Source organism: Clinocottus analis, unplaced genomic scaffold (assembly GCF_023055335.1).
Source record: "Clinocottus analis isolate CAN_PGR_092001 unplaced genomic scaffold, fCliAna1.0.p SCAF_6, whole genome shotgun sequence".
Taxonomy (NCBI): domain Eukaryota; kingdom Metazoa; phylum Chordata; class Actinopteri; order Perciformes; family Cottidae; genus Clinocottus; species Clinocottus analis.
In genome coordinates, this window is record NW_027176218.1 from 18,261,229 (window position 1) to 18,278,750 (window position 17,522).

The window sequence follows — 17,522 nt, forward strand, 5'->3', positions numbered from 1 at the left end:
TTCCGCCTCTCACTGTACTTTTTTTTTTCATCTGTTGCTACTTTTTTATTCACCTAATAATTGATAGAGTATTAATTCACTTTTAGGCTAAAATTGATGTCGTCTAGGGAGGGGAACAAGAAAAAATATATGTTTTGTTCCCTCATTTTTGAGAGAGATATCTAGATAAAAAATAACGGCATATATGGTTACGTTTGTGTGATGGCGAACGTTGCTGGAGTCGTGTTGTGTGGATTGCTCCAGTTTAATTTGCTTGAATAGAAGCAAGTCATCACCACATCCATATATGTGCCATATGTGGGCAGTTTGGGATTTGTGTCATCCGTAATTGCACCTAGAACACCTGCAGTAACAGCAGTTGTCTGATACAGTATGTGTACAGTCATGTCTCCGTCTGAAATCAGAAACTAAGGGTAATAGGCACATCACTGTGTACCTGTAAAGGTGGCCCATCTTTGACAGCCCCCTCTGATCCTGGTGGCGTGGGATACTGCGAGGCAATTTCTGAAGATAGCGTTACTCCTACTGAGGGCAAAGAGAAACACAGAGAACACACAGAGAAGCACCTTTAAAGAAAGGTGCCTTCTACAGAGACGCCCAACACACACGTAAACGGCGTTTACAACACTGAGATCACAGAAGCAGAGACAAAACTTTCTTTTTGTGTGTCCGTGCCTTTTGTGTTTCTTTCTCTCTCGTCTGTCTTTAGCTTCTGTTCGGTTGAAAACCATTTATTTTGAAGAACATTCTGTGGTTCAATAAAAGTATACTTTCACTAAGATATGAAACATGACAATTAATTAAACTGGTAGTGCTATACACTCTCTCTCTCTTGCTCCCTCTCCCTCTCTCTCTCTCTCTCTCTCTCTCTCTCTCTCTCTCTTTCTCTTTCTCTCTCTCTCTCCCGCCCTCCCGCCCTCTTTCTCTCTGTGTGCCTCACTCCATGTGACTCTCTCCTGCTGTTTCAATCTCCTAGTAAATGATAATGAACCTCTATCTGTCTCAGTATGTCTCGGACACACTGGCGCCCCACACAACTTAGCAGCCTTTGAGGTTTGCGTGCGTGTGTGCATGCGTGTGTGTGTTAGGGGATGTTATTGGACCGGGACCATGGAGCATACCATCCCATCCATATAAACCCATGTGGCACCCGACACACATGCACAAACACACGCACACACACACACACACACACACACACACACACACACACACACACACACACACTGCCCCTCAGCTATTGAGACGGGATTAGGGCACCCTTGTGTCGGCCTTTGAGGCAAAGAGAGATAGGAATCTTTGTGTGTGTGTGTGTGTGTGTGTGTGTGTGTGTGTGTGTGTGTGTGTGTGTGTGTGTGTGTGTGTGTGTGTGTGTGTGTGTGTGTGTGTGTGTGTGTATAAGTCAGTATGGGTGTCATGGATGTATGATTGAAGACGTTATTAACCCCCCAGTCCCCTGCAGCTCTGCAGCTGAAGTTATGCCGACTATTTGAATGTGTGTGTGCGCGCATGTGAGTACATATACGAAATGTGTAAGGGGAAAAAGATAAAAGGGGAAAAAGTCACAAACCGTGTTATGGCAAATTGTCTCTGTGTATTGTTGTGCCACTGTATGTATATGCATGTTTCTGTGTGTTAGTTACTGTGTGAAGACACCATCTGATGCCTCTGGGTTTTACAGTCCTGTGGTGTGGGTGGGTAGGTGTTTGTGTGTGTGGTCCCACACTGTGTGTGTGTGTGTGTGTGTGTGTGTGTGTGTGTGTGTGTGTGTGGAGGGAGGGGAGTGCAGGGAGGGGGGCGGAGGGGGGCAATGGTCCTGTATGGTGTGATAAGGACAACGAGCAGGAGACCTGATCGTCAGGGGTGTTTGTGTTTATGACGCCCACTTTTCATCTGTCCTTTCACCATGGGTGCTGTGATGTCATTGACACCTTCTTAAAATAGACATAGACACACACAAACATTGGTATAATCGAGGTGAGAATAACCAGGAAGGCTTGGGGACAGTCTCTTGTGTGTTTGTGACAAAGATACACCTGAAGTGTGGCGTGTGAACTCTATATTGTATAAACTATATACACCATCTCAGTGGATAAGAATTGATCAGTGACTGTGTGATTATCGTGAATTCCATCTGAATAAGCAGTATGATTGTGTGTCCACCATCTGAATATATGGACAAAGAGACATTCAGAGACGTAAGCACAGTCCATTAGAGGAGAGGTAACATGGGGTGAGGGGTTTGAATCGGAGCCCACACAAATTAATCAACAAGTGATGGACCAAGAGGGGCGTTAAGGGGACATGGAGGGAGGAATGGACAAAGTGAGGGATGAATGAGCGACTGCAGTGGGCGAAGGCAGATAACGAGGACAGAGGGAGGGAAGGAAGGATGGCCATAGGAAGGGTAGATCATCCACAGCTCCGGTGGGGAGGACAGGCAATTACCAGCTGGGGCAGATATGGCACTGGGATGGGTGTGTGTGAGTGTTGGGGTGTACAAGGAGAAGGAAAAATGAAAGCAGAGCATGCAGCAAGGGACAACTTAACCGAACCTTAAAATCATAGTTTTTCAAATTAAATGAAAATGTTTGCAAAAGGTGTGATATTATTTTACTTGTTCGCTGTTTTTTTTAAAGGCTACACTAATACAATTGTGAAACAAGTGGCATTGCTTACATTATGTGTATTTAATTGATCGATTGGAACATTACTTCTATTGCTATTCCAGTTATGGTTTATGTGCATTTTCTCTGATGCGTCTACAGGTTTCCAGTTTTACCTGTGTGATTTATTTTCAGTGTATTATATGCTACAGTTTGACGGTATCTGACCGTTTCTGTACATATGCACTGAGCGTTGTATTAATATTCTAAAATGATGTCATATGTTCCTGTTTTCGTGTTGCCTAACCCACATGTGTGTCTGTCTTCTATTTGCAGAGGAGGGCATCAATCACGAATGCAAGCTGTGTAACCAGATGTTTGATTCACCTGCCAAGCTGCTTTGCCACCTGATAGAGCACAGCTTTGAAGGCATGGGAGGTACCTTCAAGTGTCCCGTCTGCTTCACAGGTGAGAGAGACACACACACACACACACTTTCACCGTCAAGGACAGTAGCACAGAAAACAACTCCTCACTAATGTCCACCACTAATGTCCTAATGCTTTGCATTTAAAACAAGGACATGTGTACATGGATACCTTACACATAACGAGTTGGCACACGTAAATTCACAATGCACGCTGCAGGGACACACACACTCTAGTACAATATAAGAAAAAATTAATAATACTAATAAGAATAAGGGATAAATGTTGATCAGCATTTTCTTTCATTCCTGTGGCCGATTGTTCCGAAATAAAGACCTTCAAAGTCAACGTAAGAACAAATAATCGAAGGTGCGCCAGCTGCATTTCAAAAAAAGATTTTAAAATAGCGACACACTTATCTAATGGTGCCAGACTTAAAAGTGTAATGGATGATAAACGGGAACCACATCAGGAAAAAATTTGACATTCAGTCAATCTCAATTTAGTGTACAACCATGAAAATTAAATAAGCAACGTTGTGTGTTTTTCCATTGTATTATTCCTAGCGTATATTCTTTTCCTCCTCTGACCAGTTTGGTTTTCTTGTCTGCTTTAATTCTTCACCGCTATCACAAGCGTGAGTTCAAGCAAACAAAAGGTGTCCATTGCGCTCTACCGCTGTGAAATATCTTTCAATGCAGTAAATGCCTCGCCGTTTTTCTCAACAAGCAGAACCTTTTAAATGCAACATCCTTCAGTCCACGAAGAAGAAAATACACCTGAAGTGTGGTTTGTGTAACCAGCCACAAACACTCTTCTGTGTATATCTTTTTTACAGGACTGTATCTCACCAACAGTCTAATAGTAGGTGAATATTGTAGAACTGTTTAGCTTTATGTTTTATTCGCGCTGTATATTAACTGTTCCAACCACAGATAAATATGAAGCCAAAACTGTTTCAACTAGCCAGGCTTGTATGTTCCTTATCAAAACAGACTACCACCCTCACACATTCTCTAAACACTAAACTGTTCACATCTTCTCACTTATTTGAGTAAAATAAAACAACAACAACAACAACATATATACCATATGAGTTCATTATTGCAGTTGGAAGCCGGGTTTGCACTTCAATCAGCTCCAGTACTTGTGTCCCAGTTAAGCTCTCCCTGGGTTACCTGCATCATGATGCATAGAGTAAATGTATTTTTGTCGGTTAACAGTGAGATCATGTGAGGAACATTCATTGTTTTCTAACATTTCTAACTGTGGGAGTAATATTCCAGCAGGGGGCTGCTGCTTAAGAAGTAGGCACGAGACTCTGCATGTGCGAAAGTTCATGGAATATTACCTCCAAAGAGGCCAAATATGAAGTACCTAGTGTCTCTGAAATCCACTGGAGGACCCAAACAAAATGCTGGATGACCAAATTAGGCCTGTGGTTTGGTGTATTTTACCAGAAACTAAGGCTGCACCTAACCTCCCTCCTCTTGACTCTCTATCACCACACTCCATCTCTCTCTCTCTCTCTCTCTCTCTCTCTCTCTCTCTCTCTCTCTCTCTCTCTCTCTCTCTCTCTCTCTCTCTGTCTCTCTCTATCTCCCTCCTTCTGTCCTCCATTCACTGTCTTCCCCCTTCCTGCGTTGTTGAGTTTGTCTTGTGTTGTGTGCCTCACCCCCCCTCCCTCCCCCAGGTACACAGCAACGCTTTAAACTTTAACTCTATCCCTTGGTGGCTTATGAATTAGTAAGATGGGCACCACTCCTATGGGGAGGCTTAATAATTCAAGACATACACACTCCCAGTGCAAACCAAAAGTTTACTGAAACAAAGGGAGGGGGGGGGGGAGAAAGAGAAAAAAGTGTATGAAACAACACTGAGGCGGAAGTTAAAAAAAGAGGAGATAATTTATTGATAAATATCACAAGGTCTGCTGAGGATAGCTCTTCCTTTCGTCTCTCCTTCTTTCTCATGCGCTCACTCTTTTCCAGTCAACCATTCATTTGCTTTAGTTGTGCACGTTTGTGGGTTTATTTGCACTGTAGACTCGGTTGCCAATTACTTCCTTCTCGGCTGGTACAGTATATAGTAGATTGTGTCACACTGATTGTGCAGTCTTCTTATTGAACAGCTTGTAACAGTACACTAGTCGATTGGATCTTTAAACATAGCTGGTTGGTTGTAAATAATCCTGATCAGTAACACAAAGCTACATGTACTGTAGTCTCTATCCCAACACTTATAATTGTCTTTCACTCACAGACCTAAGATCCATTCTGTCCAAAGCTCGCACTTAATCATTCAAAAAATTGGAATGACAATGCAATCAATTGGCAAATATTGTGATAGCAATCCAATTTAAAACAATTGTAAGTTGCATTACCTGGAGTTTGACACCGTATACTAGTGGCTCCAACAACAAACACGCCAACAACAATGAAGATGCAGCTGTTACTCTGCCAAGCAGTGGACTAATAAACACTGAGTAACGTGTTGCTGTATGTGTGTTCCTTTCTCAGTGTTTGTGCAGGCCAACAAGCTCCAACAGCACATTTTTGCCGTCCACGGCCAGGAAGACAAAATCTACGACTGTTCCCAGTGTCCACAGAAGTTCTTCTTTCAGACAGAACTACAGGTAGGTGCCCACAACTCTGACACACACTGTGTGTGTGTGTGTGTGTGTGTGTGTGTGTGTGTGTGTGTGTGTGTGTGTGTGTGTGTGTGCAGGCATGTGTTGTCGTTTGTTTTCGTTCTTGTCTGGCATATGTTAGAAACATGGTTGTGTGCAGGTACTGATCTCATGCTATAGTAAGTAGACTGTGTGTCCAAGGAAACTCACTGTGTCTGGAATTGTTAATTATATTCTAAACACTCCCTTCTTTTGAGGCTTCATCTGTTCCTCAACATGTAGAAACCTTCTCCAGTATCTCCCTTCATACCTTCCAGATACATTTTACAGAATCCCTCTCTTTACTGTTCATCTGTATTTCTCCCTCCGCCCTCTTTCCGCTCCCCTGTCCCCCTCTTTCCATCTCTCCTCATGAGGTCTGAGCAGGGTTCTGGCAAGCCTCATGCCATTAGGGTCCAGACACATTTGTGTGTGTGCGTACGAAAGAGAAGAGAGGATATAAGTCACCCAAGAGTAGGTCCTGGCCAGCTGTGGCCAGGTCTGTGATGATGTAAACCTTCTTGGCCCCCTCCATTTCTTCTCCCCCTCTTCTCTTGTATCCCTTTGGCACCAAACTAGCGGCCTGAAAAGTCTGTAGGTCAAACGCCAGCGCCGTTAAAGGTGAAGCCTGTGATCTTTCCTCATGCTGCTGCGTGCTGCATTGACCAGAGGCGTTGTTCTGGATGTTTGTGTGCAGTTTATAGACACGGAATTGCTTGCATTGCATTAAAGATCATCTATTGGCAATGTCATTAGCCAAGTACTGAGATTCCCATCAATGATACGTTTAAATATTTTACAAAACAGATAAACAGATTAATAATTTATGAACACAATCCAAATCTACAAGTTGAACTTCTCCGGCCATAATGATTCTATGAGCATCTTCGTTGATTATGCTCGACTTTTCATACCTTGATATTCAACTGCTAACTCAATACCTACATCTGGCTAATGATGAGACAGCTCAGACAAGAGCAATTGGATGATCTTCACTTCGTGTAGGTTTGTTTGCATCACACAAAGTACAAGCAAATTAAGTTGTCCCACGTCACGATAGAAATATGCATCCCTTCATGCCTTCACTCTGGCCTGGGTCTGGATGACTTGACTATCCCTAGAGACCCCAGGGTTACATCCCTGCCTCTAGACTCCTGAATTTGTCACGCGCCGCCAGGTGTCTGAATAAACACTGGCCTCCTTCCCAACCGCCTTCCTCTGATACACGCCTCAGGTCATGGTGATCTGCTTATGTTTCTTACCCATTAGAAATCCTACACCCACACACATCTGTTTCTAGCCCCCTACCTATTCGATTGGGTGTCCTCCTGCTGCTATCACCCAGGCCACTGTGCACCCTATGCTAGCTGGCCTGAGCAGCAAAACTAATGGTACAGAGCCGAGAGAAAATCACATTCCTCACATTCTTTCATAACATTTTCTGGATGCATGAGAACAGACTATGAACCTCGGGTTGCTGTCTTCTAAATTTTTCATGTTTAGCTGTCCAAATGGCTCCTTTATCCTTTTCTCTCAGACACACAATCAATCTTTGCATGGTATTTAAAGAATACATGTGCATAAACTTAGTGTCATTGATTGGATAACACAATCAAACAGTGGAGACATATATCTGATTATTGATATGAATGCATGAAGTTACATTCAATACACACATATGCATTCCCACCACAGCAGCCAGTAACGTTAATGCCTTGTGAATTGTGTAGTTGTTAGTGGCGAAAAGCGTACATTCCATAATATGTGCTGTGTTTGACAGATACTAAATAAGAAAGGTGGTCAGTGTGCAGGCTGCTGGTGACAGAGATTTACAGAAAGAAAGTTTAAAAAAAAAGACAAAAATAAAACCTCTGTAAGAACTTCTACCAGGGATTGTTTGCATTTACAAAAGCCTGCGCCAGCCACACACACACACACACACACACACACACACACACACACACACACACACACACACACACAAACAAAGTGGCAGTGATGTAGGGCCATAGGTGGTGGGCATATGGCTGGCCAGTCCATTTAACAGCAGGGTGACTGCTGGACCCTGTCGGTTAATGTCCACATACAGGCACACTTCACACACTCACACTCACCTGCACACACACACACACACACACGCACACACGCACACATCCACTCCTCTTCTACACAACAACCCATCCCAGTTGACTCCTCTCCTGTTGTCTGACCAGGTCATAACATCTTTATGGACTGATACATTGTTGGATTGTAATCATCAGTTGGATAAATCTGTTGCGTTTAGCTTGAAAAGAAACTTACATTTTCTCACACTGAAGACCTAAATACTCGTTGGTTTGGTCTGATTTTATTAACGCAGTAGTAATAATAATTATAATAACTTTTCATTAAAAAGTGCTTTATAAAAATACACAACACTTTTAATCAAGGCCAGATTAAATATTAAAAAGACAGTAGATGCTAAAGTGTATAAGTAAAATTAAAGAGACAATTAAAAATAATATAAATTTGATTATTAATAATAGTAATTTGAATGACATTACAATGCCATTACATTTTTTCCCCCTTTAAACTCATCATGGTCATCAATGTTGTCAATAAAAACCAGTTATATTTCCACTTTTGACTTTACATCAAGCTTTTGTGAGTTAAAACATTTAAAATCTTCATATAGCTTTACATAACAGAGATGTATTCTGCTCCCATATAAACTCAGTTTGGTTGGGTCAGATGAGTTTAATTCTGTTGTTTTCATTCCAGCTAAGTCGAGCTCAGATCAACTTCTTCTCTCCCCCAGCTCCTTGTACTTCTTCCTCTTTGGCTGCTGCTCTCCGGCTATAGCCATCTTGTTACACTTTGGTCATGGCCCAAGTGTGTGTGCGTGTGTGTGTGTGTGTGTGTGTGTGTGTGTGTGTGTCTGTGTGTGTGCGTGCGTGCGTGTGTGTGTGTGTGCACGCGCGCGTGTGTGTGTGTGAGAACTTGCAGCCCGAGCCCGACCTGCCACAGCTCCATTGCCCCATGGGAGGGCTCTCTAAGTGGGCTAGACAGAAAGGCTGACTGGGGGAGATGGAGAGCTACAACCATGGAGGTTAATGCCACTGCTAGCTGTTATTGTGTGCGTGGTGTCGCTGTGTGTGTGTGTGCATGTGCCAGAGAAAGTGCAATGGGGTAATTTGTGTGTGTTTTAATGAGGTACCGATGGATAAAAAAGGCCGGTTGGCCAGCGAGAAAAAGGCTTTGGCCTCTTTCAACCCCTCGGAGGGGCAGTATGATGTCAAGCGCTCTCTCTCGCTCTCTCTCTCTTTCTCCCCCGTTTCACCCCCTTAACACACATACACCCAAGGGTAACTGCTGCATGGACACGTTGCTGCATCATCCTTCCTCATTGCACTCTTTCTGTCGGTCTCCGTCGCTCACTCTGCATAGAAAGACCTCTGCTGAATCTCTCAATCGCTTGCTTTCACCTCTCTGTCCACCTCTTGCGCATGCATACCTCAACTTTCACTCTCTCTGCTCCATCAATCCCTCCTCTTTTCTCTCTTCCTTCCTCTCTCTGACTCCCCCCGTCTGTCCCAAAAGAACCAGCCCCTATGCATATTTTAGCCCCTCTCCTCTCTTCCTCTCTTCTGTGCCTCTCCCCAGTGCCCCATAAATAGTGCAGACGTAAGCTGGTAAATAAGAGATGTTTTGGTGTGTGTCTGCATGTGAGTGTGTGTGTGTGAGTGTGTAAATAAGAAATGCCATGGCCCTGATCAGTGAGGTCCTTCTGGATATCTCTCTCTCTCTCTGTGTCTTTTTTTCTAGAATCCCAAACACACAGGACTTTCCTAATTTTCTCTCTTTTTAAATTATTTCCCTCAATTGGCATGACTATCGAAACTGTGTTTGTATCGATTTCATTTTTTGAGTCTTTTTTTTTCACCACCAGCAAACAATTGTTCTTGCATTTATAAAATATTTTGAAGTATAATCAACAGTCTAACCAGTACCCAAATATCCACAGTGTGAACTTTATTTTTGTTATGATCTTTAGAGACATCCCTCTTGTTGAAGTACACCTAGTTTGAAACCGTCATCCAGCTGCACATCAGCTCTGACTCTCTCCCATGTTACATTCCCTGACAGACTCCTTGATCTTCACATTCGTTTTAAGCCTCAAGGGGGTGCTGTACTGAAGCTTCTGCCCTCAATGCCTCCTCCGCTCCCTCGCTCCATCCATCACTCTTCAGCACTCCTCTCCAATCATTCCTTTTTTTGTCCTATCCCTGTTGTGCAACAAAATTTCCTTTAGCACTAGTGAATATTTAAACGCCGCTGGATGAGTGGACTGCTGGTCAGATGTATAAATGGATTGATGGATGTGGGGGACCCTTTCATTTGTTTGTGTGTTGATTCCCCTCCACCGAATCTTCTGCCGCTCCCGTGTCCCAGTGGTTTTGAATATTTAAGTGTTGTGTGCGCACACATGCACAGAGACGAGCAGGGTTCTGTTCCCTTGTAGACACACTCAAAAGAGCATGCAGTGTACACAACAGGATGGATGGAACACGGGGAAAGGAAGAAGGAGGCACACAGAGCGGGATGGACAAATCAACAGACTGACAGACGGACATGCAGTACTGTATTCAGCATTTGACATATTCAACACCGTTGGAGCACTTTCCAACATCAGAGTTGCTATATTAGTGACATGTTATTAATTTGTATGTTACCCGTATGGGGCATCTTCTTAGCAGTTACTGTACGTTTCCTTGAAAATGAAAAGGGATATTTCAAGTTTTCCCTTCAGAGCTAAAGTAGTGAATACAATCTTTATTTTGGTAGTTAATGCACAGCAGAGAATAGCTTGTCAGACTGTTTATTCCTGCGGTTGAGATCAGGGCAGTGTATTTGTGTGTGTGTGGGTGTGTCGGTGCGTGCGTGCGTGCGTGCGTGCGTGCGTGCGTGCGTGCGTGCGTGCGTGTGTGTGTGTGTGTGTGTGTGTGTGTGTGTGTGTGTGTGTGTGTGTGTGTGTGTGTGTGTGTAAAATGAGCTGTGTTTGGCAGTCTGTCTGTGAATAATGTTGTCTTTGTCTGAATCTCACTGTCTCCCTCTAACTGAATTATGGAAAGGTGTGGATGTGGCTGAACTGGCAATGGGGTGTGTGTGTGCGTGTGCGTGCGTGCGTCAGAATGTTGCTGTCAGTTATGTCAACCATAGTGTGTACTCTCCTTTGCTCCCTTGGTGTGTGTGTATGAATTTGATCCGTAGATCCCTATGGCGTTTCAGGGGAGCGTACTGAGCTGCCCCGCTGCTAACTGGGAGACTCTGTGTTATTAGAATGGGGACCTGGGACACACACACACACACACTCTTGCCTTCCCGAATCCCTGGGCTTGAAGGTATTTGCAGCAGGGGAAGGAGACACAGAAACAAAAGGAGATTCAAAGAGCGTGGTCGAGAGACAAACCCTTACCTGACTCAACAACTACAACTACTACCAAAGTACCACGGCTATGTTATGTGAAGTTTTTGTCTCTTAACTTATTTTACGGATCAATATCAAAACAACCATGATTATGGAATGAATTGTACCCTATTGTTTATTGTACAAGCAATACAACCAAAGCAACAATAATGTGTCATTTAATCTAACTGTCCTTCATCTCAGCGGACTTGACTCCCTCTGACCACCTGAGGAAACATTGCATACAAATTGTGTCCGCGGCTGTTTACACTGCAGAGATTTTTGTAGTTCTCTTCGCTCCACACTGTGAACGCGAAGCTCATTCTATTCATGCCGGATTTAAACAGAGGAAAGAAAATCTCAATGTGGTTCCAGCTAATCATCTGGAAATATTGTGTGTGCGTGTGTGGGTGGGTGGGTGTGGGTGTGGGTGGGTGTGTGTGTGTGTTTGCATTTCTGCTTTCAGGACATACGCAGTGGCTCTCAATGAGGGAGGCTAAAGAGAAAACAAATGATAAAGAATCAAGCAAAAGAAGTTACTTATGCATTGATATAAAGCAGAGGAACAAACAGACGGATGCAGAAGAGAGACAAAGACGGGCAGAGCGAGATACACAGTTCGGGATGATACAAAGAAATAACACTGTGTGAGCCAGCACCTGGAGGGTTTCTAACAGCTTGGACCACGTTCATGTCATTGTGTGTGTATGTCTGTCTGTGTGCGCGTGTGCAAGGTTGAGTGTGTGCGTGTTTGTGTGACAGGTGAACAGAGGCAATGTGTCACAGAACAGGACAGACTCTGCGTGGCGCGTTGTTCTATCAGCTCTGCCAAAATACACTCGTACAGATACGTGGACGGCACACACAAACACACAAGCGACATGTCGTCACATCAACAGCTGGTAAAAGCCACGTCCCTCAGTGGTTTTTGGCTCTGTATAATAATGTGCGTTGGCCTATGTGTGTCAACAATTGGTTTGTACATGTTTTATTCTTTTCCTCTGACTTGTCCTGTCTGATGAGTTTATCTCACTCTATTTGCACATCTGGGTAAAATTCCTTCTTGCTCCGGGGCTCCGTTCATTTATGATTTTGAAACACGTCGTTAGAAACATACCAAGTATTAGTTAAAAACAGAATGGGTCTATGAATGTGTCAAATAATTATATTAGTGTTAGTATATATTTGTTTACAGTTGCACAGTTACAACACATTCATCAGTAAGTATTATACACATATAAAGTTACTTTTTACACTGCAGTTGTTTCATATTTTCATATTTTTCCCAAGATCCCTTCACATAAAGTATTTTCAATTGCTTCTTCGAATATAGTGCAAGCTATCAATAAGCATTTTTTTCCATCCGGCGAGTTGGAACCTGATAATATTCGGCATTAATTTCCTAAGACGATGGAAAAAAATGACTATTGGATGATCAAACTAGTTATGGCCACTTCATTAATTGACCAATTATTTCAACTCTGTTTTTGGTTTTTAACCAAAAATGAGAAGTTTTTTAAAGTTTTTTTAAGCAAAGATAAACTGTACTGCTGTGAAGGAAATTGTTATTTATCTCCCAATCAATGCTGTTTATATTGAATCTTGTAATAACCAGGCATACTCGTACACACACACATAGTGTACTGTGTCTCTGCTCATCCTCACTTGAGTCATCCCTTCACCCCACCTATCAAGCCAACCCTCTTTCGTTCCTTCTCTCGTCCGTCTTCACGTCGATGCTCTCTCTCTGTTTTCTGCCGGTTTAGGGTACATCGTAATAATAAATAAAAAAAGGAAAAAAAGGAGCTTTCCCCCTAGGGACCAGGATTGGGCGTGTGCAGTAATCTGACAGTGACACGGAAAACTGGCACGCTCTGCTGAACCGTGAGCTTGTGTGTGTGTGTTGGGTGGATCATGTCTGTGCATTTATTTGTACATCTGTAACCTTTAAATGCATTTTTGATTTATGTCTGACTGACATTTTGTGCGTGTGTGCGTGTGCGTGTGCCTGCTTACACTCATACATTCAGTTTCCTTCCTTAGGATTGTTTTTGGGTGCTTGTGGATATGTTTGTCTGTCTTGTCCGCCCACCCATGTCTGCAGGCTCCAGTCCTCATCTGGCACTCAGCTTCACAGTCTACAAGGACTACATCCTGGGCCCTGATAGTTGTGTGTGTGTGTGTGTGTGTGTGTGTGTGTGTGTGTGTGTGTGTGTGTGTGTGTGTGTGTGTGTGTGTGTGTGTGTGTGTGTGTGTGTGTGTGTGTGTGTGTGTGTGTGTGTGTGTGTGTGTGTGTGTGTGTGTGTAAGAGAGAGAGAGAGAATTTTTTTTGCATACCCACATTGTTTTCTGTAGTGACTCAAACGTGTAACGATCGGTAATTTGTGCTGGAAGTGAGGTCACTTCCTATTTTGTGTAACGGCTTCCAGTGGGGATCTCTCACCTTCTCTGTGAATCTGGTGCCAATCCTTTGACGTTGTGTGTGTGCGTGTGTGCCCTTCATGCTGCGAATGTATTTTGGGTTGTGTTTACTAGTCCAAACCTTGCTGTTTGGACCAGGCGCAACAGGAGAGGGGAAGTCCCCTGGGAGAAAAGAAAAGGAGGGAGCCCTCCAGCCAGGACATGGTCAGAGAGGTCACCGTGGATGCGGTAACGGAGGAGGTCGTCATGACTTGGCTGAAAAGAGAAGGGGATAGAAGTTTTGAATGAACCATTTGAAAGTATGGCATAGCATTAGATTAACAATAAGAGAAAGAGGGGTGATGTGTCCGGATTAAAAAGACAGTGGGAGGGGAGCAGGGAATACGTCGGCGGTATAGTTAAGGGCAACGAGTGCGTTTATTTTCGATCTGGTCCCGAGGCAGAATCCTGTCCTGGACGGGGAGGGCTAAAGACAAGCCAGGGAGCAGAGAAAGAGGGTTAAGACAGCCCATCTGCTAGTCCCAGACACACACACACACACACACACACACACACACACACACACACACACACACACACACACACACACACACATACATACATAGACACGCTCATTCTGCTGGAAGAGTGTCAACTCTGAGCTATTATTACACTGAACCCAAAGAAGACCACAAGGCGACGAAGGTGATTTTTCATTTGATGTTAAAAACAGCAGTGGAGATGGAGCACACACACTCAGACACATGCAGCATTTGGACTCCCTCCAATAACCACCCCCCCCCCCCCCCCACACACACACACACACACTTGACACAAATTCACCTACTGACAGACTCGCTGATAGGTAGCACACTCATACACACACACACACACACACACACACACACACACACACACACACACACACACACACACAGGGCATTGTTCCAGCAGCAATGCTTCCTTTTCCTGTGTCTTAGATACTTGGCACCTACATTTTTTAAGTGACATCATGACAGAACAAGCCGCATGTTAGTGTGAGTGTCAAGTCACACAGAGAAAGTTCTTTCGCCATGCTGCTCGCCGTCCCCCCTACCCCCCTCATCGCCATGCGTGTCAGTGACCAAGTCTGACCGCGCTCTTTTCTCATTTTACTGTAATCTGGTGATTTCAAGATGGGTGTTCTCGGTTTAATCCAGATACCTGTGCGTTTCCACTGTGCACATGAAGCTGGTCATGTACATGCACACATGCTACAGGCGAAATCGGGGCTCCTCCGCCCCTTTGAAACACCACTATCAGCATCATAATGCAGTAGAGAAGAACAGGACAAGGCAGATTATATTTTCTCTTATCTCTATCTTTCGCTTTCCTCGTTTGCACCCTTCTTCCTTTCGCCATAAGACTGTGTGTTCGCCTGTTTCCTATTGTGTATTCTTGTCTTTGTAAATTCTTTATTGGCATCGTGTGTGCATCCATGTGCTCTTAGCTGCGAGTGCAAGTCTGTCAATGCACTCCTGCGAGTGTGTGTGCGTGTGTGTGTCTGGCGGTTTTGTGCGTGGGTAATGCGACAGGGCCATATTTCCCCTGAGCCCAGGGCTCTGCAGGCTTTAGCCTCGCTCTCTCTAAGCAGTTTAGGAAAAACAATGACAGGCCTCGGTATTGACTGGTCTGGGCTGGCCTGGAAGACGGGCTGTTCTCACTACAGCACACACACCCTCTGCTATAAAAAGAACAGTAGAAATATGGTGAAATAAAGTCTAAACCATAGTTCTTCATATTTATTTAATTTACACCATTCAGGATGCAAACATTATATATATATATATATATATATATATATATATATATATATATATATATATATATATATATATATATATATATAGTGTTTGAGGCCTCTCAACTTAATCATGTCTCTTTTAAATAACAAGCCTTTCGGTTGTTGTTTGTTTCTAATGCAAATTCCTTCACACTTGCTTCACCTGTTTCACATTAAAACACTTCCAGAAGGTCGAGGGAAATTATCGCCCTTCACTTTGCCGGAAGGCTTTTATTGTGAAACTTCTGCAGGTGTGGAGTGTCATTAAAGGCAGCTTTGCCTGAGAATTGGCCGCACTACTTACCAGCCTAGAATCACAGTAAACACTAAATATAAAAAACAGTCCTTGTCCTCCCCCATCACTCTGCCTCCTGTCACCCTTTTTTTTCCTCTCGAAAATATATCAATTACTTTGCTGTAGAGCAGATGTCACACTGTGACAAACACACACACTTCCCATTGATTGCTGTGCTCCATAATCAATACCAAGCTCCCAACGACATAGTCAATGAAGAGAAGTAACTGCAAGGTGTGTGTGTGTGTGTGTGTGTGTGTGTGTGTGTGTGTGTGTGTGTGTGTGTGTGTGTGTGTGTGTGTGTGTGTGTGTGTGTGTGTGTCATATGAAGTGTGTAGCATGACCTGCTGTCACACATCCGTCCATTACATTCCTCTCTCATCTCAATCCCTGTCTCCCTCTCTCTCCTCTGGGCTATTTCCAGCAGTCCACTGCAGCGCTGCAAGCTCCTCCAGGGAGTGACCGTGGCTTCCCTTCCTCCCTCCTTCCTCTTCCTCTGTCCCTTCTTTCCATCCCTCACTCCATATACAAATCAATACGGCAGCAGCAGAGAACCCAAAGAATCTGAGGAAACACACACACATATTCTCCTCTTCTCTCTTGTTCCTTCCTTCCTTCTTCCCTTTTCCTTGTTGAAATCATTTTACTGCTGGGTCACTTTTTCTCTCCATTCACATCTCTAATGCCTATGACCTTGACGCTAGAGGTCATACTGTACAAAACTGTACAATGACAAACGCAGGAAACGGGATACATGCACTGGACGAAATGTTGCCCTCTCCTCTTATGTTCAACACCATCACATAAAGAGGAATGAGCCTGACCTCTACTGGCGATGAGAGGAAATGCAGCCAGAGCAGCCAGAGCAGAGAGGCTGAGGATGGGAGGAACCTGAGAGAGGATTTTTTTTTTTTAGCATAATGGGGTCAGTGGCTCCCAATGAGATTTGCTTCCTCACTGGAGAGGCCTACACACACACACACACACACACACACACACACACACACACACACACACACACACACACACACACACACACACTTATACAAAAACAAACACTTGCTTTCTACTGTCCCATTCATTATGTTTCTTATTTGCTCACCCATTTCTTTGAAACCCTTCTACTCTATGTGTCACTGAGAGTTTGTATGTGTGTGTGTGTGCGTGCGTGTGTGCATGCCTGTGTGTGTGTTGGACATTAATACCCTTTGCTTTCCTCTGGACGCGATAGCTTGGCCTCTAAAGCCTTGTACTCTCTCACACACACCACGGGGCTCAACGAAACATGCACAGCAAGATAAGGGCCATAGAATGGCAAATAAGTATTTATCAACCCCAAACCACGTATAATCCTTCACATTTCTGTCCCCATCGACCCCTCCTCTCCTCTCTGTTCTGTTCATCCCCCTATCCCCTCCTTTTTTTCTATTCTCCCATCCGCTGTTTTTTTCTGTTTTGGGGCCTATCTGTGAAAGAGTGCGATTAATCTGAGAAAGCTGCTTTTAGTGGTGGTGAAGTGTGGGGGATGGGGGGGACTGCGTTGATTGGGAAGATCTCACTGGGAATTGTGCGTGTGTTGTGTGTGTCTGTAAGTGAGAGTGTGTACTGTATGAGTGAAGAAGAAGGGATGATAGAGAAGGATTTCAGAGGGAATTTGAGTCTGTGAGAGAGAGAGAGAGAGAGAGAGAGAGAGAGAGAGAGAGAGAGAGAGAGAGAGATTCTTAGGGAGAGAGCTGAACAGTCTGGGGGAAATGAGAGAGGAGGAGGTAAACATCCATGTGGAAATTTCTCTGACACACACACACACAGACAAATTCCCAGGGAAATCTTTCCAATCATCTCCCTATCTCCAGCGAG

The 17,522-nt window shown here is 43.9% G+C and overlaps 1 protein-coding gene across 4 annotated transcripts in view; it reads left to right on the forward strand.

Annotated features, from left to right (window-relative positions):
• The window catches only part of znf423 (zinc finger protein 423), a 129,716-nt gene that overhangs the window by 110,335 nt on the left and 1,859 nt on the right, over positions 1–17,522 (forward strand). For all 4 annotated transcript variants that reach the window (XM_068602540.1, XM_068602539.1, XM_068602541.1 and 1 more), the window contains 2 exons: positions 2,943–3,074; positions 5,554–5,669. In XM_068602540.1, the coding sequence (XP_068458641.1) occupies positions 2,943–3,074; positions 5,554–5,669 (248 nt within the window). The remainder of the gene's footprint in view (positions 1–2,942; positions 3,075–5,553; positions 5,670–17,522) is intronic.